This window comes from Aegilops tauschii, chromosome 5 (genome assembly GCF_002575655.3).
Source record: "Aegilops tauschii subsp. strangulata cultivar AL8/78 chromosome 5, Aet v6.0, whole genome shotgun sequence".
NCBI classification, from domain to species: Eukaryota; Viridiplantae; Streptophyta; class Magnoliopsida; order Poales; family Poaceae; genus Aegilops; species Aegilops tauschii.
Genome location: NC_053039.3, coordinates 550,112,037 through 550,137,691, shown reverse-complemented (window position 1 = coordinate 550,137,691; position 25,655 = coordinate 550,112,037). Strand labels below are relative to the sequence as shown.

The 25,655-nt window shown below is 46.7% G+C and overlaps 2 protein-coding genes and 1 pseudogene across 2 annotated transcripts; 2 read left to right on the top strand and 1 right to left on the bottom strand.

The window, feature by feature from the left end:
• The first annotated feature begins 7,320 nt into the window (after positions 1–7,320).
• On the top strand, positions 7,321–11,242 carry LOC109751717 (uncharacterized; annotated as a pseudogene).
• A 1,632-nt stretch (positions 11,243–12,874) lies between these two features.
• On the top strand, positions 12,875–17,070 carry LOC109751714 (uncharacterized). Its single transcript, XM_020310605.4, has 6 exons — positions 12,875–14,248; positions 14,861–15,033; positions 15,578–15,760; positions 15,843–15,933; positions 16,198–16,435; positions 16,557–17,070. The coding sequence occupies exons 1-6, from the start codon at positions 12,954–12,956 to the stop codon at positions 16,878–16,880; spliced, it is 2,304 nt and encodes a 767-aa protein (XP_020166194.1). The 5' UTR covers positions 12,875–12,953; the 3' UTR covers positions 16,881–17,070.
• A 2,070-nt stretch (positions 17,071–19,140) lies between these two features.
• LOC109751733 (uncharacterized) lies at positions 19,141–20,732 on the bottom strand. The gene has a single exon (XM_020310620.4). It carries the CDS (start codon positions 20,581–20,583, stop codon positions 19,396–19,398), a length of 1,188 nt encoding a protein of 395 aa, XP_020166209.1. The 5' UTR covers positions 20,584–20,732; the 3' UTR covers positions 19,141–19,395.
• Positions 20,733–25,655: the final 4,923 nt, after the last annotated feature.

Below are 25,655 nucleotides of genomic sequence, written 5' to 3'. Positions count from 1 at the left end.
AACATGCCCTGCAAAAACAAGTTAGACGTCCTCTACTTTGTTGTTGCAAGTTTTACGTGGCTGCTACGGGCTTAGCAAGAACCGTTCTTACCTACGCATCAAAACCACAATGATAGTTTGTCAAGTTGGTGCTGTTTTAACCTTCGCAAGGACCGGGCGTAGCCACACTCGGTTCAACTAAAGTGAGAGAGACAGACACCCGCCGGTCACCTTTAAGCAACGAGTGCTCGCAACGGTGAAACCAGTCTCACGTAAGCGTACGCGTAATGTCGGTCCGGGCCGCTTCATCTCACAATACCGCCGAACCAAAGTATGACATGCTGCTAAGCAGTATGACTTATATCGCCCACAACTCACTTGTGTTCTACTCGTGCATAACATCAACGCATAAAACCTGGCTCGGATGCCACTGTTGGGGAACGTAGTAATTTCAAAAAATTTCCTACGCACACGCCAGATCATGGTGATGCATAGCAACGAGAGGGGAGAGTGTTGTCCATGTACCCTCGTAGACCGAAAGCGGAAGCGTTAACACAACGCGGTTGATGTACTCGTACGTCTTCATGATCTGACCGATCAAGTACCGAACGTACGGCACCTCCGAGTTCAGCACACGTTCAGCTCGATGACGTCCCTCAAACTCCGATCCAGCCGAGTGTTGAGGGAGAGTTTCGTCAGCACGACGGCGTGGTGACGATGATGATGTTCTACCGACGCAGGGCTTCGCCTAAGCACCGCTACGATATTATCGAGGCATAATATGGTGGAGGGGGGCACCGCACACGGCTAAGAGATCAATAGATCAATTGTTGTGTCTATGGGGTGCCCCCCTGCCCCCGTATATAAAGGAGCAAGGGCGAGGCCGGCCGGCCCTTTTTGGCACGCCAGGAGGAGGAGTCTTCCTCCTAGTAGGAGTAGGACTCCCCTCTTTCCTACTCCTACTAGGAGGGGGAAAGGAAGGGGGAGAGGGAGAAGGAAAGGGGGGCGCCGCCCCCCTCTCCTAGTCCAATTCGGACCAGAGGGGGAGGGGGGGCGTGGCCCCTCCTGGCTGCCCCTCTCTCTCTCTCCACTAAGGCCCATAAGGCTCATTACTTCTCCCGGGGGGTTCCGGTAACCCCCCGGCACTCCGGTTTTCTCCGAAATCACCCGGAACATTTCCGGTGTCCGAATATAGTCGTCCAATATATCGATCTTTATGTCTCGACCATTACGAGACTCCTCGTCATGTCCGTGATCACATCCGGGACTCCGAACAACCTTCGGTACATCAAAACATATAAACTCATAATATAACTGTCATCGTAACGTTAAGCGTGCGGACCCTACGGGTTCGAGAACTATGTAGACATGACCGAGACACGTCTCCGGTCAATAACCAATAGCGGAACCTGGATGCTCATATTGGCTCCCACATATTCTACGAAGATTTTTATCGGTCAGACCGCATAACAACATACGTTGTTCCCTTTGTCATCGGTATGTTACTTGCCCGAGATTCGATCGTCGGTATCTCAATACCTAGTTCAATCTCGTTACCGGAAAGTCTCTTTACTCGTTCCATAATACATCATCTTGCAATAAACTCTTTAGTTGCAATGTTTGCAAGGCTTAAGTGATGTGCATTACCGAGAGGGCCCAGAGATACCTCTCCGACAATCGGAGTGACAAATCCTAATCTCGAAATACGCCAACCCAACAAGTACCTTCGGAGACACCTGTAGAGCACCTTTATAATCACCCAGTTACTTGTGACGTTTGGTAGCACACAAAGTGTTCCTCCGGTAAACGGGGGTTGCATAATCTCATAATCATAGGAACATGTATAAGTCATGAAGAAAGCAATAGCAACATACTAAACGATCAAGTGCTAAGCTAACGGAATGGGTCAAGTCAATCACATCATTCTCCTAATAATGTGATCCCGTTAATCAAATGACAACTCATGTCTATGGCTAGGAAACATAACCATCTTTGATCAACGAGCTAGTCAAGTAGAGGCATACTAGTGACACTCTGTTTGTCTATGTATTCACACAGGTATTATGTTTCCGGTTAATACAATTCTAGCATGAATAATAAACATTTATCATGAAATAAGGAAATAAATAATAACTTTATTATTGCCTCTAGGGCATATTTCCTTCAGTAAGCACAGGAGCCGGGCAACCCAACTATTGACCAAAGACATGATTCAGAGCCGATGCATATAGTGCTAAATTCGGGGCCCGAACTATACTATAAGAAGTGTTTGGACTTTGTTGTCGTACTGCGGGGCGCTATGAAGCCCCTGGCAAATGTGGAACGTACCAAAGTGTACGGGTGCTAGCTGATAAGGTTATCAGCAAAAAAAAGGAAAACAGAAAGAGAGCAAAGGTAATAAGCTGGGGCCTTAAAATTTTGGGCCGCAAACTGTTTCCATTATAATTTGATTAATACGTCAAGGCGCATTGGTACAAAATAGTGCGATAAGCAACGGGCTATTTAACATGCCAAAACCAAGGGAGAGCAGCGTGTGGGTCCCGAAAACAGGTAGAGTGATCGTTAAAGAAACCACCTAGAAATTCCCCCGTACGTCTAAGCTTCTTGCCATCTTGGTGTATTTATCCTTTGACGGGACCAGTGATTAGGCCGTCAGGGAAGGCCTGCGGGAAAGAAACCTGAAAAGGAGAAAAAGTAGATAGTGAAAGTTTATGTGTCCGGGAGCGGTCGAGCCGTACTGTGGATCACAAGGTAGGTATGCCTCCGTCTATGCCCATGGTATTTTGAGTGCGTAGTTATGTACGCGCGATACGAATGCCGCCACTTGATTGGGGCTGGGACGGAGGCTGAATTGCTAGTCGAGCTCTTGATGAGCTGAGTTGTCCTGCTGCAGGATAGTCCGGACCCTCTTAGTGGTGTCCGGGAGCTCGGCCGCCGAATTAAGATTCTGCTTGAAAAGGCCGCTCTGTACTTCTGCTGCTAGGCCAGCGGTGTGCTCCTATGTACAGAGGGAGCGTTCCGTGTTTCCATCGATTGTTATGACGCCGCGTGGTTCGGGCATCTTGAGCTTGAGATAAGCATAGTGTGGCACCGCGTTGAATCGAGCAAATGCGGTTCGTCCAAGTACTGCGTGATAGCCGCTGCGAAAAGGGACGATATCGAAGATTAACTCCTCGCTTCGGAAGTTGTCCGGAGATCCGAAGACAACCTCTAGTGTGACCGAGCCCGTGCAGCGGGCCTCTACGCCTGGTATGACTCCTTTAAAGGTGGTCTTTGTGGGCTTGATCCATGATGGGTTAATGCCCATTTTGCGCACTGTATCCTAATAAAGCAGGTTGAGGCTGCTGCCACCGTCCATGAGGACTCGCGTTAGGTGGAATCCATCAATGATTGGGTCGAGGACTAGTGCGGCCGACCCGCCGTGACGGATACTGGTCGGATGGTCTCGGAGATCAAATGTGATCGGGGAGGAGGACCATGGGTTGAATTTTGGGGCGACTGGCTCCATCGCGTAGACGTCCCTGAGTGCGCGTTTGCGTTCCCTCTTGGGGATATGTGTAGCATATATCATGTTCACCGTTTTGACCTGAGGGGGAAACTTCTTCTGTCCCCCTGTGTTCGGTGGCCGAGTATCCTCCTCGTCGTCCTTGCTTTGCGACCCCTTCTCCTTGTTGTCGGCATTTAACTTGTCGGCCTGTTTAAAAACCCAACAATCTCTGTTGGTGTGGTTGGCTGGTTTTTCTGGGGTGCCATGTATCTGGCACGGACGATCGAGTATGCGGTCCAGACTGGATGAGCCCGAATTGTTCTTATTGTACGTCTTCTTCCGCTAACTGGACTTAGAGCCACTGAATCCGGCATTGACCGCCGTGTCATCGGTATGGTTGCTATTGATTCAACGCTTGTGTCCGTTGCGTCGGGGCTTGCCGTTGCTATCCTTGGCTTCAGAGGTGCCAGGTCCGCTTGCATTATTATTGTAGCGGGCTAGCTAACTATCTTCGCCCGCGCAAAAGCGGGTCATAAGTGCCGTAAGGGCCGCCATAGACTTTGGCTTTTCCTGCCCGAGATGTCGGGCGAGCCATTCGTCGCGGATGCTATGCTTAAAGGCCGCTAGGGCTTTGGCATCCGGACAGTCGATGATCTGGTTCTTTTTAGTTAAGAACCTAGTCCAGAATTTCCTGGCTGACTCCCCGGGCTGTTGGACTATATGGCTTAAATCATCTGCATCCGGAGGTCGGACGTATGTTCCTTGGAAGTTGTCCAAGAAGGCTTCTTCCAAGTCTTCCCAGCTGCCGATAGAGTTTTCTGGCAGACTGTTCAACCAGTACCGAGCTGGTCCTTTGAGTTTTAATGGGAGATATTTGATAGCGTGGAGATCATCCCCACGAGCCACATGAATATGGAGGAGAAAATCCTCGATCCAGACCGCAGGGCCTGTTGTCCCGTCATATGATTCGATGTTTACGGGTTTAAACCCTTTTGGAAATTCATGATCCATTACTTCATCAGTGAAGCAAAGAGGGTGTGCGGCGCCTCTATATCGGGCCACATTGCGACGTAGCTCCGATGGAGTTCGTCTGCGGAGTTCGGCCCGGGCGTGACTAGGCTTGTTACGTCCGAATATGTGGCCATCTTCACGTGTCGGGGAACGCCCTCGCGATCCGTAGATCGATATGGTATGTTCTGCATTATTGTCCAGTTTTTGCCACAGGTCGTAGGTATGTCCCCGAGCTGTTTTATCTCTACCTTTACGGTGAGGTGGAGCGGGCTGGTGTTCGGCTTGAGTTGCCGCCTTGTCCCGACCGCGTGGTGGTCGGTCAGCCGCATTGCGCGATGATGGTATGGGCTCCAACGCCTCATCATCGAACTGTGGTAGCAATTTATGATGCGGGTAACTTTCGGCTGCCAGGACATCAGTCCATCTATCGTTCAGCAAATCTTGATCAGCTTGAAACTGCTGCTGCTTCTTTTTCAGGCTCCTTGCAGTGGCTATTAGCTGGCACTTAAAGCGCTCCTGTTCGAGGGGTTCCTCAGGCAGCCGAGGCTCACCTCCTCCTCGGAGAGCGGATGATAACTACCGTCCTCCGAGTCTTCATTTATGGCCTGTTCATCAGGGCTGACTTGCCCATCCTCCTGATTGTCCTGTTTGGTAGTTTGTTCGTCGTGGTCTTCTACGTCTTCGGCACCGTCCGGAGTGTTGTCGTCTCCTGTGCCGGTATTGCTATCTCTACGGCGTGATTTAGAGCGGCGCCGCTGACGCCGGCTTTGGTTGTGTCTTAGGGGGTCATCCTCCGCTGGGTTTTCCTTGTCATCGCCGCTATTATTTTTTGGCGTATCCACCATGTATACGTCATATGAGGAAGTGGCTGTCTATCGTCCAGTGAACGGCATGGTTTGGGCCCCTCTTCTCCGACATCGTCGCCCATACCGTCGATGTCTTCCGAGTCGTAATCGAGCGTGTCGGTTAGGTCTTCGACGGTGGCTATGAAGTGGGCGATGGGTGGGAAACGAAATTCTCCATCATCAGCCTCCAGTTCAAACCGGATATAATTCGGCTCAGAGTCCCCCGCTAGGGAAAGATTTTTTAATGAGTTGAGCATGTCGCCTAAAGGCGAGTGCCGAAAGATGTCTGCGGAGCTGAATTCAACGATCGATGACCGATCGAGCTCGACGCCTGTGGACGCACATAATTCGGAATCTGCAGCCGGAGACGAGTCCGGGGCTCCGATGACACAGACTCCACTCGAGGTTGGGTCTGTTTGCGGCTCCAACGCCGCTGGGACTACGACATCCGTGGCGGGGTTGAGTTTCCCGTCGTCGGACGGCGCGATCTGCTCCGGATCTAAGGCCAGAGCAGTCACAGGTGCTATCTCCTGAATGTGGTCCGATGACAGATTTATGTCATGTTCATCGTGGTGGCGGGGAGCGGCTGTCGTGGTCTCGAATCCATCGAAGATCAAGTCTCCGCGGATGTCCGCGACGTAATTCAAGCTCCCAAATCTGACCTGATGGCCAGGGGCGTAGCTTTCGATCTGCTCCAGATGGCCAAGCGAGTTGGCCCGCAGTGCGAAGCCGCCTAACACGAAGATTTGTCCAGGGAGGAAGACTTCCCCTTGGACAACATCATTGTGTATGATCGAAGGAGCCATCAAACCTCTTGATGACGGCACAGTGGAACTCTCAATCAAAGCACCAATGTCGGTGTCAAAACCGGCGGATTTCGGGTAGGGGGTCCCGAACTGTGCGTCTAGGATCGATGGTAACAGGAGACGGGGGACACAATGTTTACCCAGGTTCGAGCCCTCTCTATGGAGGTAATACCCTACTTCCTGCTTGATTGATCTTGATGAATATGAGTATTACAAGAGTTGATCTACCACGAGATCGTAATGGCTAAACCCTAGAAGTCTAGCCTGTATGACTATGGTTATGTATCTTGTCTGTTCCGGACTAAGCCCTCCGGTTTATATAGACACCGGAAGGATCTAGGGTTACACCAAGTCGGTTACAGAGGAGAAAATCTTCATATTTGGCCGCCAAGCTTGCCTTCCACGCCAAGGAGAGTCCCATCAGGACACGGGTGCGAGTCTTCGGTCTTCGTATCTTCACAGCCCATCAGTCCAGCCCATGGCTAACAGGCCGGACGCCCGAGGACCCCCTAGTCTAGGACTCCCTCAGTCGGCTCTGCGGACGTCCCAATGGAGGAAGCGGCTGAGGACGAGCCGATGCCATCCTCCTCGCGCGGTCCATGCCGACATCACCATGGGCGAGGCACGTGCCCACTACACAAACATGGTGTTGCAGGAGCGGGAGGCCACGTTCCGGCAAGCGCTGGCCGACTAGGCCTACAACCTCCACCTCCTCGACGAGAACTGACGCGTGAAGGAGGTACTCACCGCTGGCACGACCATAGTGCCGGACGTGGGCGTGGCCGAGTAGGAGGCGCTGGTTGACTCCTACCGCATCGTCCGCAAAATCCGCCGCGACCGCTGGTGGTACATCCAGTATCAGGCGGATTTATAGGCCGCCTACAAGGAGATGGACAAGGCGACGAATGAGGTGTCCGGCAAGAGCGAGGACAATGAGGACATTGCTAGCTCCACCACGGTCACGCCCCGCCACGGTCGCCCCCCCCCCCCCCCCCCCCCCCCCACACCATGACCACGAAGGCCGACACGTCCGTGAGCGCCGCCGACAACAAGGAAGAGTAGTGCATGGGAGGTCGCCGGTGCTTGGATAGCCGGCTCCGCATCCGTATCCGTGGACTGACTCCCCATGCCCGCGGACAGATGCGGGACGAAATTTGGGATCAATGTTGGCCATGCCCTTATAGAATCATCTCAAATGTCTAAGGCTTGGGCTAGGACGTAATTAGTCTAGAAAAGGGCCAGGACGAAGTAAGTCTAAAAAAAAGGGGTGTAATAAAAAAAGGAAAAAAATCAATTCTACTTGAATCAAAAAAGGGATGGGAAAATCGAATACGGAGTACTTGGATACCAAACCCAACCCTATCTGCCGAACCACTCCACTTCCTCCCGCAGACACACCAGACCTAGGGTCGGTCAGCCACCATGGAAGCACCGCCGCCGCCGCCGGCGCTCCTGGACGAGCTCGTCGAAGAGATCCTCCTCCGCCTCCCGCCCGAAGACCCCGCGTGCCTCCTCCGCGCCTCCGTCGTCTGCAAGGCCTGGAGCGGCATCGCCTCCCGCCCCGGATTTCGACGCCGCCTCCACGAGCTCCACGGCGTACCCCCCGTGCTCGGCTTCCTCCACAACTGGAAGGACGATTTCATCCCCCGATTCATCTCCACCACCGCATCGTCCTTCTCCCTCGCCGCTCCGGACCGCCGCGCCTGGCGGGCCGTCGACTGCCGCCACGGACGCGCCCTCTTCTTCCCCCAGGGATCTGGTGGTCTGGAGCTGCTCCTGTGGGAGCCAATCACGGGTGCCCAGCAGCGCATACCGGTGCCCGCGGCGTTCAACTGCGACGATTTCTGGACTGCTGCCGTGTTGTGCGCAGCGGACGGGTGCGACCACCGCGACTGCGTCGGGGGTCCTTTCCGCGTGGTCTTCCTCTTCGTCGTCGTGGTAGATGAGGAGACCAGCATATACTCGTCCAGCATATACTCGTCCGAGACTGGCGCTTGGGGGGAGCTCACCTCGGTTCAGCGCACCGTCCACTTCTCCGTGGAATTCAAAGAAAGATACAGCGTGCTCGTTGACAGATCTGTCCTCTACTTCATGTCCGACGGCGTCGCGAGCTGTGCGTCCGTCGTGGAGTATGACTTGGCAAGCCACAACCTGACTGTGTTCGGCCTACCGGACACAGACCACGGCCTGCATATAGCCTCGTGCTGGTGGAGGACGGTGGAATCGGAGTAATCCAATACTTGGATACGCAGCTCAAATTCTGGACAAGAGAGGCCAGTGCTGAAGCAGGATGGGTGCTGAACCGGGTCATGTGCTTGGAAAATTCCCTCCCAATGAATGCTCTCTTACATGCAGTGCAAGTGCTGGGCTTTGCTGAGGAAGCAAATGTCATTTTTGTTAACACGGTTGTCGGCATCTATACAATAGAGCTACGATCGGGGCATGTGAGGGGGGTGTGCAGTGATACTAATCGAGGCTTCTGTAGTTTGATCCCAGTTGTCAGCTTCTACACACCTGTACCCCGAGGCAAGCACCAGAATCTGCCGGCGTCAAAGCCTAGTGGGGAAGCAGGTGGTGAGGAGGGGGGAGAGGAGGAAAAAACAGTGGATCAAGCACAACAATTGTTGAACAAGGGGTCCAATGCTACCAAGGAAGTTGACTTTATCAACACCTTCGAATACGTCAGCCTTGATCTCGAGATCAGGTTAGGGCTCTACTCTTGAACTCGCCACCTATTCGGAGCCACACTCAAACATTTGGATGGATGGCATTGTTGAAAGAAACTTCTATCTAGTTCAGTACTCTTTTATGGATCAGCTGGTAGTTTCCACGTGTCCTTAGTTGCTTTGGGCCCTTGAGTTTGTAGTTTAGGAGATGTGTGTAGAACGGCATTACATGTTCTACAATGAGGTGGTTGCCAAGCGATATTTATTTTTCTTTTAGTCGGTGCGAGCCCTACTGTGCTGGAGTTTGTGCGGCTAAGTGAGTCGAGTTAGCAGTAGTGTTATTCAATAGCAATACTATAGAGTTAGGACTTGCGTCTTTTGTGAGGATATGTGTATTGAGCCATGCATTTAATCAAAGTGCAATTATTGGAATGATAGATGTTATCCTATTTCTATTTGAGAAAGAGTTATATGCCTCTGGTGCTGGCTTATTGTAAATATCTCATCGATGTGCCGTTTATTTTTATGGTATGTACTTGTTAATTCTGTGCAAACACGAACCAGTTGTTAGAAACGGAACTCAACCGAACATATAGCAACTTGGGTCATTAAAACAGATGGTGGAATAATTGTAGCTGTGCTACAAAACTTTGATGCCCTTCTATTATTTGTAACCTTAACAATTACAGACTGAAAATTTATGCCCTTGTTTTCACCTAGGGTTCCGTGTTATGGAGAAGGTGCTCTGGAGGGAGCTCGCACGCTCAACAAACCTGGATGTGCCTTGCTACCCAAAGATTCTTCAGCTGATGTTCCCAAGAGTGCACCAAGTTTATGCCTTTGTTTTCACCTAGGGCTCCCAGGAGTTTGTGAATGTACAACCAGGAGAGATGATGCCGGGAACCCGACGACCTCTGAAAGCAATGTTGAGGATGATCCACCTTTGGAGAAAGGTGAATCTGAATAATGTACTGTATCTCATTGTTCCTTCCTCGGGACCATTGTCGGTGCCAGGGCTGCACCATTTTGTGGTGAAATGCATAATTTCCGCTGAGGTTGTATTGTTCTCTAGGCTTTGTATGAAAAGATTTCTCAAAAAAGTTGTCAAATTAACTCAAACCACAATTTTAACATGGAGTTGCGATTCACCCGAGAAAGTCATATTACCCACATAAACAATGGTCATATACTCCTGCATGTGTGTTTAGACTTGGAACTCAATAGAACTTATATCATGAATTTACACCATTATTCTGTAAGGGGTCATTTAATTTTTACTAGTGTTGTTATTCAGTTTTGTAATATAGATAATTGATGATGTTGGAGAAAACAATAGGCACTTAATAATGTGCTTGTTTTATTGGTTGGATCATATTTTCAAGGTGTATGCCAGCTACTTGCCTTATAAGTTCATATATATATATATACTCACAAGGGTCCTCTTTATATAGAAGCCTAACAATCCGACTTAAGTAAGAAATCATGAACAATCTAAAAGATATATTCCTAATTTAAATGATAAACTCATATCTGAGAGATCATGGGAATCCTCTCCCTAACTTGGTGCTCTGTGGGCCAACTAGACGTACATAACATTATCTGCGCTACAAAGGCAACTTGTGTATTCTGTGTACATACATAACAATGAGATGATGCAGACAGCCAACTAGATGTACATAACATGGTGCTCGATGGGCTAACTAGACGTACATAACATTATCTTTGTTACTATCACCTTTGGAGATGCTTCTTTGATTGTGTTCTCATATATGCCTAGCAAACGATAAGGAGTATATCCCAAATTCTCACTGAAAACTGAACTGTCTATCAGATTGCTGTCTGCAAGTCAACATGTCCTCTTTCGCTTGTTCTTCAGAGCAACAGCAAGAGGAAGAGGAGTGGAAATGTCAATACGAAGAAAAGTGAAGAAGGTAAATGCAACAGTTTGTGTATATTACTGCCTTGTTTTACAATTAGTTTCTGCTGCACATGAGAATTACTGTCAACAGTCCATGGGCTGTTGAAAATCATTAGTATTCATAATGACTGGATTTGAATAGTTTCAGAAAGTGCAGGCTGGCCAGAATGAACCTGAGGACATTGACCCTGGTGTTGTTGCTATGATGGGTTTCGGAGGGTTTGGCATGTCGAAGAAGTGAATGCTTTCAGGTGGTGTGTCTTTTCGTCGAACAAGACATGATCGTCGGCTCGTTGCTATATGCTCCTGGATTACGCCAGCCAGACACAGCTGTCTGATGCAAAGCTTAATATTGGAACGATGAAACTCTGTAATGAATGGTGACCTTTGTGCTGTAAATTGGTGATCATCTGAGTAACATTTCATCTTTGAGAAACATGATAACTATGGGCTGTATATTTCCTCGGTCACAAGAAAATACTCCATTATCTTATAGAAGTGGAGTAATTAGCAGTTGAAGTACTCTGTTATTTCTCAAGACCCGCTTCTTCTACTGTCACCACTTCTCTGTTTGAAAAATGTTTGAAATTGTTTCATTTCATAGTGTATGCATTATCTTATAGCTGCTGTGTGGGGATTAATCTCCTAGGACTTGAAAACCTATATGCATTATCTTTCAGTTTGTGTGCAATGATGCTTAATTAGCATTGGAATGGTTAGCTGTTCGGTAAATGATATGCTCGCCTGTTGGGATAGTATTCTTCTTTTCCAGATCAACATTTGTAATTTGTATCTGGCGTAATTCTGCATCATAACAACTTACAGGATGTTTCAGTGTCAACTTTTCCTTTCATCCGTGGCATAAAAATCACTTGCTAAAAAACAATTGATTGCTAATATGGCACAGTACAATGTTGCAAATAAGCTCAGTCTCTCAACATTCACAGACTGAGCAAAACTTAGAACGAACGAAGCTTGGATTTTGTTAGGCAAGACTTAAATTGCTGGCCCTGCACATGTTACCTATTTGCATCACATGAATTATGGAATGTGAATAAATGAGCACAAAATTATGGTGGCAAACTGCACAGTACACGAACATTGAGATTTTGGACGAAGCAGAAGAGGTCTAATAGAGGCCGAGCCGGGACCTTCCCGAAGACGGGGACGACGCTGCGCGCAGCGAGGTCTCAGGCGGAGGCAACGAAGCAGGTTAGACGAGTGCGGCTCTGGGGGCTGTCAACGTTGGAGAACAGGTGGTTGGGAAATTTAGGCAAACTGCAACCCAGCGCCGCATTTGGTCTGCCCCTTTTCATTACGGTCGAGACGTCCAACGCGAGGCATCTGGCGCAAAATATATCCGTCCCCATTTCCAGCGCAAAATTTGGACCGAATTTGCGTCCAAACGGACTCTGGATGGATGGGAGCGTGTCCTCTCGGTGTCCGTCTGTCAGCCGTCCAACCACTTCCCACTGGACCCATTTAATCTGACGCATGGACGGGCCCGCTTGACAGCCACCCAGCCGCCCTAGCCGAGGTTCTTTTTTATGGCTAACCCCCGTGCGTGGACCAGTCAGTCCACTTCTCCACTTTCGTCGTCTTCTACAATCTTCCTCTGCCCACCAAGCACCCGACAAGCCCTAGGCCGCACCACCCAAGCTCCTCCCCTCATCGGTAACCATCGGGGATGTGGAAGTGGATCCCTGGAAAGTACGGGAATCACGACCATGAAGCGGGGGCGTCCTCTAGCAAAGAGGGGAAGGGGTAGACGTTCTAGCCAATGTTTTTTTAGAAAAACTTACGACCTATTCGTCAACTGTCATGATTGTACAAAGAACAGAGGAGGATGATCATTCATAGTAAAAAAGAAATGGATGTTAAAAAAAACCAGTGACGGTGTGATCATGGTCATTGGATCCAAAAAAATTGACTGATTCAACTTTTTTCCTAGTGTATGATAAATAGGTGTTTTCTATACGTATACTACCTCCGTATCAGAATATAAGATGTTTTTTTAGGAAAAACATATTATATTTTGACACGGAAGGAGTATCTATGTTTTTGAGAATTTTCAAATGGACTCCGCAGGAACGAATTTCCAAATGGATTCATCAACAGAAGAGAAAAAAACAATTATAGTTAGTGGGCAAAACAGTCGAACCATTCCCAGTTCGGTTCCGATCTGGTTGAGCCGAACCATTCCCCATCCGCATCCGCACCCAAACCCAGCCAACGGCCACCATGGAAGCACCGCCGCCGCCGCCGCCGCCGCCGCCGGCGCTCCCGGACGACGTCGTCGAAGAGATCCTCCTCCGCCTCCCGCCCGACGACCCAGCCTGCCTCTTCCGCGCCTCCCTCGTCTGCAAGGCCTGGAGGAGCGCCGTCTCCCATCCCCACTTCCGCCGCCGCTTCATCGGGCTCCACCGCCACCGGGCACCCCCCGTGCTCGGCTTCCTCCACAACTGGAAAGACGAGCGACTCCCTGACTTCGTCCCCACCACCGCCTCGCCCTTCTCCCTCGCCGCTCCAGACCGCCGGTTCTGGCGCCCCCTCGACTGCCGCCACGGCCGCGCCCTCTTCCTCTCCGACGACCGCCAGGAAACTCAGGAACTCCTCCTGTGGGAGCCAATCACGGGCGCCCGTCAGGGCATACCGGTGCCCTCGGCGTTCAGGTGCGACTGGCCGACCGCGGCCGTGTTCTGCGCAGCCGACGGGTGCGACCACCGCGACTGTGCGGGGGGCCCCTTCGGCGTGGTCTTCGTCTTCACCCTCGACATCTCGCCCAACGCAGACGTTGTCACATCGGCGTGCTTGTACTCGTCGGAGACTGGCACGTGGGGCAAGCTGAACTCGAGGGAATACGAGTTCAGCATGGACTTTGAGCATCATTCCAGCGTGCTGGTTGGGAGGTCTCTGCTCTACTTCCTGTCCGACGGTGGGATGATCCTGGAGTACAATTTGGGCAGTGGTGAACTGGCTGTGTTCCGCCCACCACCTGACGATTACGGCAGTGACAACCACAGATTTAACCTCATGCTGGCGGAGGACGGTGGGCTGGGGGTTGCCGAAGCCATTGATTTTCAGCTCATATTGTGGAAAAGGGAGGTGAGTGATGGCACTAATGCACGATGGGTGCTGAGCCGGATTGTCGACCTGGACATCGATCCATGCACACTTGTTCCAGTGTTGGGCTTTGCAGAGGGAGCAAATGCTGTTTTCGTGAAAACTGTTGGTAGTCTCTTCATGATCGAGCTGCAGTCGGAGCAGGCGAAAAGGGTGTGCCATAATCATGGCTTCTGTAATTTGATTCCAGTTGTCAGCTTCTACACTCCACATTCTAGGCTCCAAGTGCCCGGGGGTGAACACCAGGACCCAGCGCCGCGGCTGAACCTACTGAGGAGGGGTGGTCAGCAAGGGGTATGGGAGGAGAAATCACTAGAATTGGCGCAATTGCTGTTTGATAAGGGGTGCAAGGCTATCAATGAGGAGGACTTGGCCCACGCGGCTGACTGCTTCAGACATGTTCTGGAGATCAGGTTTGGGTTCTACTCCCAAACTCCACTTGTTCTCCTAGCTAGACATGCTACTGTAGCGTAACATATGGATAGTTTGTGGGAAAGAAAACTTCCGGTTAGTTCATTGTTCTTTTCATGTGTGGCTCAGAGCCTTTTGAGTTCTGACATTTGTAGCTACCTTAGTAGGATTTAACATGCTCTATGTTAATGTGGTTACCAAGGGTGGTGTTTTGGTTTCATGTATTTGACAGTGAGCACAATGGTGTGGGTGTTGGTCTTTGAGGGGTTAGTGAGTCCAGTTAGCCAATATGACCTGACAACACCACCTGGGATAGGTATTATCATATTTTGTTGTGATGTCTGTAATGCGATGAGAATTAAATCAAAGTCCAAGTGCTTGAGGGATAGGTATTATCCTATTTGATCACTGTGCAGTTCATTTATATGGCTCCTCTTCCTCAGATTTGTACTTCATAATGTGTGCAAGCACTAGTAACTATAAAAGACAGTCAACAGAACATAGTTACACCTTGTGTCATAAAATGGTTTTGTCCACTTCAGAGTACATGTTTATGCTATAATGTTGACGATGATGCATCGGCAAATTTATGCATTGTTGTTGTTGTCACGTAGGGTTCGGCGTTATGGAGGCCTTGCTCCTGAGTGTGCTAGCACGTTTTACCGTTATGGAGGTGCCTTGTTATGCAAAGCTCAGGAGGCAGCCAATCGTTCAGGTAATGTTTCAAAGCGTGCACCAAATGAAGAATCAATCACACCTACAACCAACAAAGATGATTGTGAAGAAGGTATGCTTTATCATTTATATCACTTTCACCACTATAGGTTGAAATATGTCACTGTATTTTGCATTGTTCTTCAGGTTTACGGAATGGTCTCTTAGAGAAAACTGCAGGATTAGTTGACCCCACAACTTTAACATGGCACTGCTACTGCCCTAGACACTCATATACACTGAAAGGCATTATTATCCTTTTTAAATCTATATACTGTAGTATCTAGTTGATAACACTACTGGTTGCAATAAGTTATCATTGTCTGTTCATGCCTAATGAAGAGTATACCTAATAGACTTCTTATCAGTATTTGCCCATGCCAATGCAAAGTACTAATAGTTTGGGACTTGGAATGTTTTCACTAATATTATATGATCACAGTATACTAAGTGAGTTGGATCTTGTACGCATTTGTGTGCATCTCATTGCTGTTTTTTCCTCTTGGGCTGTGTGCATCCTCGATTCAGAGGCCCGGAATAATAAAACTCTTCCATTTTCTAAAGGAAAAAATGTTTTTCTTCTTTCAATGGTACGTGCTGATATAGTTGTTGGTTAGGGGCAAACTTGCGTGGCAAAGGTCAGACGGATGGGAACATGACAGGCGATGGAGATGATTCTGATTTGGATTTGGCCTGGAAAATGTTGAATACTGCAAGGGTGATAGTTGCCAAGAGTCCAGAGAAGACAATGGAGAAGGTTAATATATTGATTGCTCTAGCTGAAATCTCCATGAGAAGAGGTAATCTCAGCTATCTCAGTTACCATGTGTTAGGCTGGTGAATGGTCATTCAAGGCCTCACATTTGATTTTCACTTTTGTAGAGGACAGAGACAGCTCAATCAGTTACTACTTTGAAGCTTTGGCGATCTTGGAACATTTGGTTAGGCCTGACCATTTTCGAATTGTCGATCTGTATCCTCTTTGTGGTGATAAGAGTGTCAGCCACTCTGCTGTATAGTAGTAGAACAAATCAGCATAATAGTGGTTTCAAATAATTTGAGTTGACCCAAATCTTGCACAGGTGCCTTCACCTGCTTTTGAATCCACATGTTAGTGTAGATTTGGAGTAGGACTGTGATCACCAGAAAAAAAATGTTAGGTAGAGAATGCTGTTTTGTTATGATTAGGTCTTTGAGTTCAATTCTAACTTTGTTGATTACCTTAATTCAGTTCTAGAAACATCCGCATATGTTTGGCCTTTGAGTTAGCATCCAAGGTTGGGGATGCAATCCCATATTGTGCAAAGGCTATTTCATTATGCAAGTCGCGTATACATAATCTGAAAATTGCCAAGGAAGGTTTGTTGGCTGATAAAGACCTTAGAGCATCTGCTGCTAAAGGACACTCAGGAAAGTCGACTCTGGAAGATGAAATATCTTACCTTGCTAGAATGTTGCCTCGATTCCAGAAGAAGGTGAACAGACTTAATTTTATTCATGCTACCAGTTTGGTTCTGCTCATGAATCTAGTGCTCTATGAACGAAGAAGATGTTTTGTAAGGAACAATAACATCTCTCTTAATTGTTTTGGTTCAGCTTGAAGAACTGAAGCAAGCAATGTCAACCCCAAGCGACGGCATAGATAATATTATGAAGAGGGTGGTCTCACAGGCAAGTCATGAGCAGAGTGTTAACAATACTATGGCAAGAACTGCATCTTTGACTTCTTCACAGATGGCACGATCAAACAACAGCTTCCATTCCCCAACTATGTCTACGGCAGCACCAAGTGGAAGTAGCGTAACCGACTTTGAGATTGTTGGCAGAGAGATGAAACGAGCTAAAGATGAGTTGATCTCCTACGAACCTTCTCCAAAGAGACTTGCAGCAGATGATTCACCCTCCGTGAATGAAATTTGATAGCAGCTAGATAGAAATTCTGAAATTGCCAAGATATGCATGGGACACCCTAACAAGATGTTACTACTCCCCGTTCATGTTCGCTCAATGGTGAATACTTATCTGCTGAATTGTATACTCATTATTTGATCTGGTCACTAGGTGTTCTTGGCATTAGCACATAATAACTGATGGATCATCAGTGGCTCTCCGCAGTGCGATACTCATCCATTGTTTTCTACTCCCTCTGTTCCTAAATATAAATATTTTTAAAGATTCCAATATGGACTACATATGGAGCACAATAAGTGAATCTACACTCTAAACTATGTCTATATACATCCGTATGTAGTCTCAGTTGAAATCTCTAAAAAGATTTATATTTAGAAACGGAGGGAGTAGCTGTTTTTGCGGTGATACCTTGGCCATCCATCACCTTGTATATCCGACTGCAATTTTTGCCGTGCTCAGCAAACCTTTCATTGTTTGCTCTTTACTGATGGCAGTCGTATTTGCGAAACCATTTTGGATGTCACGTGTAAAATGTAGTAGTACTTCTGTAGCAAAGCTCATCTTAAATTATTATATTTTGCCTTACTTAATTGATCAGCTAGCAAGTCAGTGATCATTTGAGAAACATTTATTGTCTACGTGTTGCATCAGTTGCAATGAAACATTTGAATTTTCTACTGTTTGAAGAATGTTCTATTCTTGCTAATTCTGAGAGGCAGGCTAGTAGTGACGATTAATATTTTTTCTTTCCGAATGGAAGTTAAACAATTAGTTATCTGAAAACTAGAATGTTGCAAATACTAGATGCATTTACAGATTACACATTACATTGTTGCAAGCGAGCTCAGATCTCTAACATTAATTGGCAGACTGAGCAAACAAATGCACAGCGAAAGTAGAATGAATTAAGCTGATGGTATGTACTAGAGGCCGGAGAAGATGGCGGCCAAGGATGTAGGTGAGGGCCACAGCATCCTGCTGCACATTCGGATCATCTCAGGTGAGAAGTCTGGACAAGGCAAGCCGTAGATGGGCTCGTCCGCGGCCGGCTCCTCAGGCTCTGGCTCTGGCTGCGTTCCCTCCTCCATCCAATGGTGTATGTTGTTCCCCTCTGCGGTGATGCGCGAACCTGGCGGCTTCCTCCTCCGGCACAACCGCTTGATATAAGCTAGGGAATTCTTGTTCCACATTGTGGAAGAAGTTGCTAGGCAGCGGAGCTCAGAACTTTATTTCTAGCTGAACCACATTTGACAGACGATGAACAATCTGTTGCAAGCCTCTTTTGGAGAAGCTTCAGCAGAGGCCTGACATTACCCCACCTGAAGCCTTTTCCTACAACCCAAAGATTATTTACAGTACTTCTAGGCTTCTGTTGTTGCCATTTGAGTTGCCCCCTAACCAACGACTATGTCAGTGTTCTTGTTAGAAAAAAAGAAATAGCAATAGGAAGAGATGCATGCAAATGCTTAAATGACAAACTTAATCATTATAGCATGACCATGAAAATAGACTGATTCATTTAACAGCAACTACTCACATTATTCCATAATTTATGTAAGACAGGATTGCTGCTCTTGTGTAGTTAAAGCTAGCCTGTGCAAGTACACTATTTAGATAGATCCATATATGATCAAACTGGCACTGCTATTACAAATGTATTGATAACAAAGATTAAAATATGTGTACATAAATTTAGAAGGCAAATAGCTGACATGTGGCAGCGAACACAAATTCAGATATGGTCAACCCACAGCACAGTTTTTTTTTAAGAAATGAAATGTAATTCAGATACGTTGCAGACTTTAAGAGACATAAAATTACAAATGTTGATTTGAAAGAAGAAAATTAGTCTCCAAACAGGTGAACATTTCGTACACCGAATAGGCTGGCACATACTATAGAAATAAATGTATATTTTTTAAAGGAGAACCGGCAAGAATAAAAAACAAGTATTGAGAAATGCAGATATCTATAGAAGGCTAATTCCTTTAGGAGGCATGTAATGCTAGCTGATAAATTAATTAAAGCAGAACTTAATAAATAGTACATATGAGTTGTGCTTAAGAAGCACCTCTTGCACATGAACAAGAACATCCAAAATGGCTTCTACAAACCTCCAAGATAAAAGCAAATACGCCTCCAATTTTAAATAGTAAAGAGGAAATAATGGAAAAAATCGGACCACAACAAACAATGCAGCTGGATAGTGGTGGGAAGGTATTACTGAGAAACACCTAGAAACAATGGATGAGTAGATGCAAGTAGATAAAATAAACTTATAGTGTGCTGATACCAAAAATACTAAAGGACATCAAATTCCAGCCTTCTATTCAACACATAAGTATCAAGCATTGAGGGAACATGACCGGGGAGTAATAAAATCGTGTTACAAAGTTCCAGCCTTACAGGCATATCTTGGCAAATTCTGAACTTCCATCTAGCTGCTACCACATTTCACGGATGGCGAATCATCTGCCGTCAGGCCTCTTTGGAGAAGGTTCAGCAGAGATCGCCTGAGTTGGGTTCAGCCACGGCGGTGGGTCATGGGGTGTTCCCCCACGGGTGCTTTGAGTCTAGCATGCGGAGTGTAGAAGCTGACAACTGGAATCAGATTACAGAAGCCACGATGACCGGACACCTTCCTCACCCGCTTGGATTGCAGTTCAATTGAGAAGAGGCCAGCAACCGTCACTACGAAAGTGACATTTGCTTCGTGAGCAAAGCCCAACACTTGCACTGAATTTATTGCATCCACGAGAGCATCATTTGGAAGCAAAATATTCAAGTTGATGACCCTGCTAAGTACCCATATTGCATCAGTGCCGTAACTTGGCTCTTTTGTCCACAATTTGAGACGCTGACCCAATTCTTCACTAACCCCGAGTGCACCGCTCTCCGCCAGCATTAGGTTATATCTATTGTCCAACCCATCATCATCAGACATGTAATCGGGCTGGCAGTCAGGTGTGTCCAACACAGTCAGGCCATGCCTCACTAAATCATACTCCAGGATCAACCCACCGTCGGACAAGAAGTAGAGTGATCTTCCAATGAGCACGCTGGAATAATATTCAAAGTACATCACGAACTCACCGTGCATCGAGGCCAGCTCGCCCCACATGCCGGTCTCCGACGAGTACACGGCGGCCGACGTGAGAAATGGATCTTGCTCAGTGTCTTCTTCATCGACACAGAAGACGAAGACCACCCGAAAATGGCCCCCGAAGCAGTCGCGGTGGTCGCACCCGTCCATTGCGCAGAACACGGCAGCCGTCGGGTAGTCGCCCTGGAACGCCGCGGGCACCGGTACGCGCTGCTGGGCGCCCGTGATTGGCTCCCACACAAGGAGCTCCTCGGCGTCCTGGCCCTTGGAGAGGAAGAGGGCGCGGCCGTGGCGGCAGTCGAGGGCCCGCCAGGAGCGAGAGTCCGGAGCGGCAAGGGAGAAGGACGATGCGGTGGTGTGGATGAATCGGGGGATGGCATCGTCTTCCCAGTTGTGGAGGACGCCGAGCACGGGGGGTGTGCGGTGGAGCTCATGGAGGCGGCGGCGGAATCTGGGGCTGGAGACGGTGTGGCTCCAGGCCTTGCAGACAAGGGAGGCACGGAGGAGGCAGGCGGGGTCGTCGGGTGGGAGGCGGAGGAGGAACTCTTCGAATAGCTCGTCCGGGATCGCCGGCGGCGAGGCGCGGCGGCGCGGCGGCGATGCTGCCATGGTGGTGGTGGTGGCTAGGTCTGGATGTGATGTGTGTGCGGGAGAGGGTGGAATGGTTCGGCTCAACCAGTTAACGAGCCTACGCTCACGCGTCACACTTGACTCGCGTGGGCCGGCCCAACACGCGAGCTGCTCGCTCGCTCAATCCTGGCTCCTCCTTGTTTCGAATCAAAGTGATTGATTGATCTCATCGATGGTTACAGAATGCCATTTATATGGTCGGGAGGGATACGACGGTTCGGACTAGACGTCGGTCCCAGACCAGATGCGTCCGTGCGGTTCCCGCACGGCGGTTGGGAAGGGGGGATTTCCCCTAATTACATGTGTAATTAATTTTAACACTCCCTCTAATCTACGCTTGACCATATAGAATCGTCTCACGATCTTTCAGGTAGGGCTATCTTAAAAGATTCTTCTTCAAAAAGTTCTTCATGAAAACTTGATGAGAACCTGGAATATAAACTCACAAAGAGATAGTATAATGTGATGTCATAAAACAAGGATATATTAAGAAGAGACTCCTCCTAATCATCGCTTGTCATAAGAATCCATCATCTTGATTAAGTCTCCTCCAAAAATCATGTGAGAAAAATATGAGGAATAGCTAAAACTCCTTCAAACCCAGTGGAAAAAATAAGGAGAAAATGATGCAACATATAATGGTTATTGTCTCTTTTTAACTCAATATGAGAAAACTCATAGAGTTTAGAGGACAATAAATATGCCGCATATACTTTCCTAAAAAAACCCTGTGGGGAAAACAGAAAGTATGGCATATAATCTTGTGTTGATACCTCATTAAAAACCTTTATGAGAACTTGTAAAGTAAACTTGTGAAGGGAAAAGAGTATAATATGATGCATTGAACATGAACAATTTAGGAAGATACTCCCCCTGATTCTTACAAATTTCGAAGCCATCACATACCAACTCCAGGAACATATTTCTGGAATGTAGATGTTGGTAGAGACTTCGTGAACAAATCAGTCGCATGATTTGACTTGCAAGATAGGCAATATATCGACATTGCTTATTACGTAACCTGTTTGCATCCGGGCAACACAAGAGACATTATCGTTGAGATAATGGTTGGTGGATGTAGCCATGAGGTCTGTTTCAAAGACTCTTCATGAGGGAGCTACCACACCTAGTAGGAACACTAAGCTTGTCTATGATCTGACACAGTGGGGATCTGATCGATGTATCCAATGATATCGGTGTTCACATTTCTGTGAAACTGAAAAACCAGGACAAGTTGTATGATGCCTTGGAGATATCAAAAGATATTCTTTGAGTACCAACCAATTGTGTTTGATGGATCCAATGGCATTATGGAACGTTGAGTCCCAATATCTCATTTCCATCATCTCTTGGTCTAAATAGATCATTCTCTACGTTTAGAGAATGAACTACCATGAGAGTTAACAATGGATAAAATTTGTCCACAATGAATTCCTCCAATATATTATGGATATAGACAATATAGTATACCATAATGTATGAATGAAGGTGCTCAAGTTGTAGTAACGAGCAGTATTTTGGTTTACCCAAATCCTTCATTTTAAACTCCGTCATTTAGAGATTACATGTGTCGTCATTGCAGACATACAAACATGGATAATCATCATTATAGGAGAAATCCTTGTGTATAAGGATCTCACTACGTTGGTTGTACCATATGTACCGACAACAATAAGCCGTATGGTGGCTTACCGATTTTACACAATGTATGTTGCATTTTGTATTTCGATTCAGAATTGAGATTCCATCGAAAATTAATCATATATGTCTGAATCTAGTGATCCACATGGATATGTGATCCCTACATCTATCAACTGCAGAGATGGATGATTTTGTATTGCCAATGATATAAGTTATCGGAAAGAGATTCCACCTCTGGAGAATAGTTGGGTATCTGCGTGTACCCTTGTGCTACAATACTTGCTCTTTGTTTCACCACCCCGTTGTTCTCAATTCTGTTTCCAGAAGAAAACTGGTGCAGGTATTGCTTATGAATACCTTCTCATTATTGAGCAAGATCATTTCTACCTAGATTATACCCTTTGCTTGAGTTCAGTCCGAGTGTTGATCACACTTTGCCATGGCCATGGTCTTTGGATCTGAATCATTTGAAAGGTCTTCTCAAACTAGTTGAGAAATGTATGTCGATAATTGTAGATTTCCGGTTATATGTTTCTCCAGAATCTATATATCAATATAGAGTTGATGGAAATATCATTACCCATAGTGACTGCTCGCGATTTCCCAATGCGATTGAGTCAGGTATTCCGATGTCCCGGTCATTGTGTGCACTATGACCTAGGTTGGTGGAGGTTTCCCATCCACTGGGTGTATACTACCCATTAGGTGTCTGCCAACGTGAAGTTGACTTGCATTTACTGATTCACAGGCCTTGATATCCTTTCTTGCGAGAAGTTGAGTCCTGATGTACTTCTGCCATACATCTCCCCCTGTTGCTTTGAACGGGGAGTGGAGTGGATTTTATTGGTACCTCCACTCTTTCAGTCGTACTTCTGCAGGATTGTAGGATTGTGTGACACCTTTATAGTCAGTAAATGAATCTGGCAGGTTATTTGCAATGTGTTGCAAATCTTCTGGACGCATAGTTTAGATCTTTGAGTACGTGGATTTGAGGCAGAAATGTGTTGAACATTCCACTAATTTCCTGGCATTCTTTATGGTACTTAAAATCTCCCCCTAATGCCTGGAAATGTTCCTCATTGAATCATCATACTGGCCTTGAATAACTCCCCATGCGAGGGACTTGAGGTATTCACGGAAATACAATTATTCCTCACATAGATCCCAACTATATGTTGAGGGGCCAATGATCTATGCCGGGGTGATGATATCGATGTGTATCGAATTACCGCAGATGGGAAATACTTGGTATGTATCAACGATAGAGGGGAATAATATTATGCAGTTTGGTCATGAGCGTGTAAAAGTACATGACTCCAACGTAAAGTTGGTAAGTTGCAATTCCGGAGTAAAGATAATGCAATGAGCTTAACTCTTTGGATAAAGGATTCTACCAAACCATTTTGAGTCTAGACATTAGCACAAATTGCTAAACTTCAATCCAAGGGCCATAGAGAAGGCACTCAAGGAGAATTCTGCAATGTTATCCATTCGATTTGCTTGAAATCGATGTCAGGATAATGAGCCAACGGTTTCATGTGGAAAAACCACACTTGGGACCATCATATAGATGTGTCTTTTAGAATCATGGAACACCTGAATAGTCTAGTCAATGGATGGGAAGATCCACCACTGGTGCACGTCGGTGCTATAAAAACGGTTTTTAACCCCTTTCCGCAACGACATTTGGAACCGTCGCCAAGTGAGTGTGGGCGATAAGAGGGTCCTTCCCACACGACCCAGAAAACCGTCAGAGATAGGGCCCCTACAGTACTCCTACTCGTTTCTGCTCACATTGACATCGCAGTCGGTATCCTGTGGTGCTACGTTTACGATGCACGGCCCATCACAAACGGTTCACTATTATAGAACGTGTATGATGCGCGGCCCATCACAAACTTTCACTGTTAAGAAGATTACCTAATCGTCGTACGAGTGTCGGACAGGATTACGAAACGTCGGACCGTCGTAACATATTCGTACACGACAACTATCGCACATGCTATTCTGTGGTACAACGTTTACGATGCATACTTCATCAAAAACAGTTCATGGTTGCGAATCGTGTACGATAAGGCAACTAACACAAACTTTTAGTTTGCCCGCACCATTTGTGATATTGTCTGACATCGCACACGCTTTGCAAACGGCAACTGTGTGCATGCTTGCACACGTTTCCTCTCTATGAACCGTCTCGGATTATGGTGCATATCGCAAACGTTTGTGTTTTACCAACCGTGTGTGCCGTGACAACCTGGAGAGCGTAATTTCACTGTAATTTAATTGCTACTTTTTCAAATTGTACCGGATTTGGATTTGAATTTGAATGTATGCCACAACTTTATTCGTATCCATCAGGTTCAAACAACCAAGCATTATTTGATTCATAGGTACATATATTCAAGAATTACATAAGAACCAAATAAAGAATGATGAACCACAGTTGTATACTTCTACTATTAAAGAAAGTAAAGAAAGAGGCGAAATATATTCTGATTGCTGAATAAGGTGAAGCGGAATGCCCATATTGCGCCCTCCTCCATGCAGAAGGCACGCACGACTCTAGGCCAACCCCTTGTGATGGCCGACCGCCCATCCTTCACGGTCTTCATGAAAACATCTAGATAATCACGTGTTCTGGTAGAAATACTTTAACCTTTTCATGCCCACCAATCTTGTAGCTTGAGAGGTAATCTTGAGTAAACTGTTTTGGCAACTACTGCAAAGGAAAAAGATTCAGACATTGTCATCTAACACAACTCATTATGGGCAGTAAAAAGAAGGCTGCAGAGTTCTTACTTACCATCCTGCAGTTCGCTGTTGTCTTGGATAACGTGTAAACAAATAGTTTAATTGCCATCTTTGGATCCATTTTACTAACAATCTTTATCAGCTTCCTCACTTGATACTGGTTCATCGATATCTCATTGCCCCATACGCAGAAAGGGTCGAAGCACAGATCTTTACCAATGACATATGTACCTAAAAGCACCAAGTTAATATTAGAAGCTAAACATCAATTACACAATGATGTAGTACAACACTCTTTTATAATATGTCTATATACATCCGTATGTGGTAGTCCATTTGAAATCTCTAAAAAGAAAAATATTTAGGAACGGAGGGAGTGTCTTATAACATGTAATATACTCACATATTAGATGAATTAACATCTTATATTATGGCCCGAAAGGAGTTTATTGCATTCTTACAAATTATCGGCTGATTAACTGCTGCTGTATCTATGGGTTACAGTTAGTTTGAGCTAGTTCGGGCTCAAATAGCCCTAAAGTATATCTAAACATGAGGGCTAGTTTGAGCTAGTTGCATCTATAACCCACCCAAAAAAACTATCCAACCCAAGAGATGCTAATTGGAGCTAGTTCTCCTAGTGCATTTATTGTCAATCT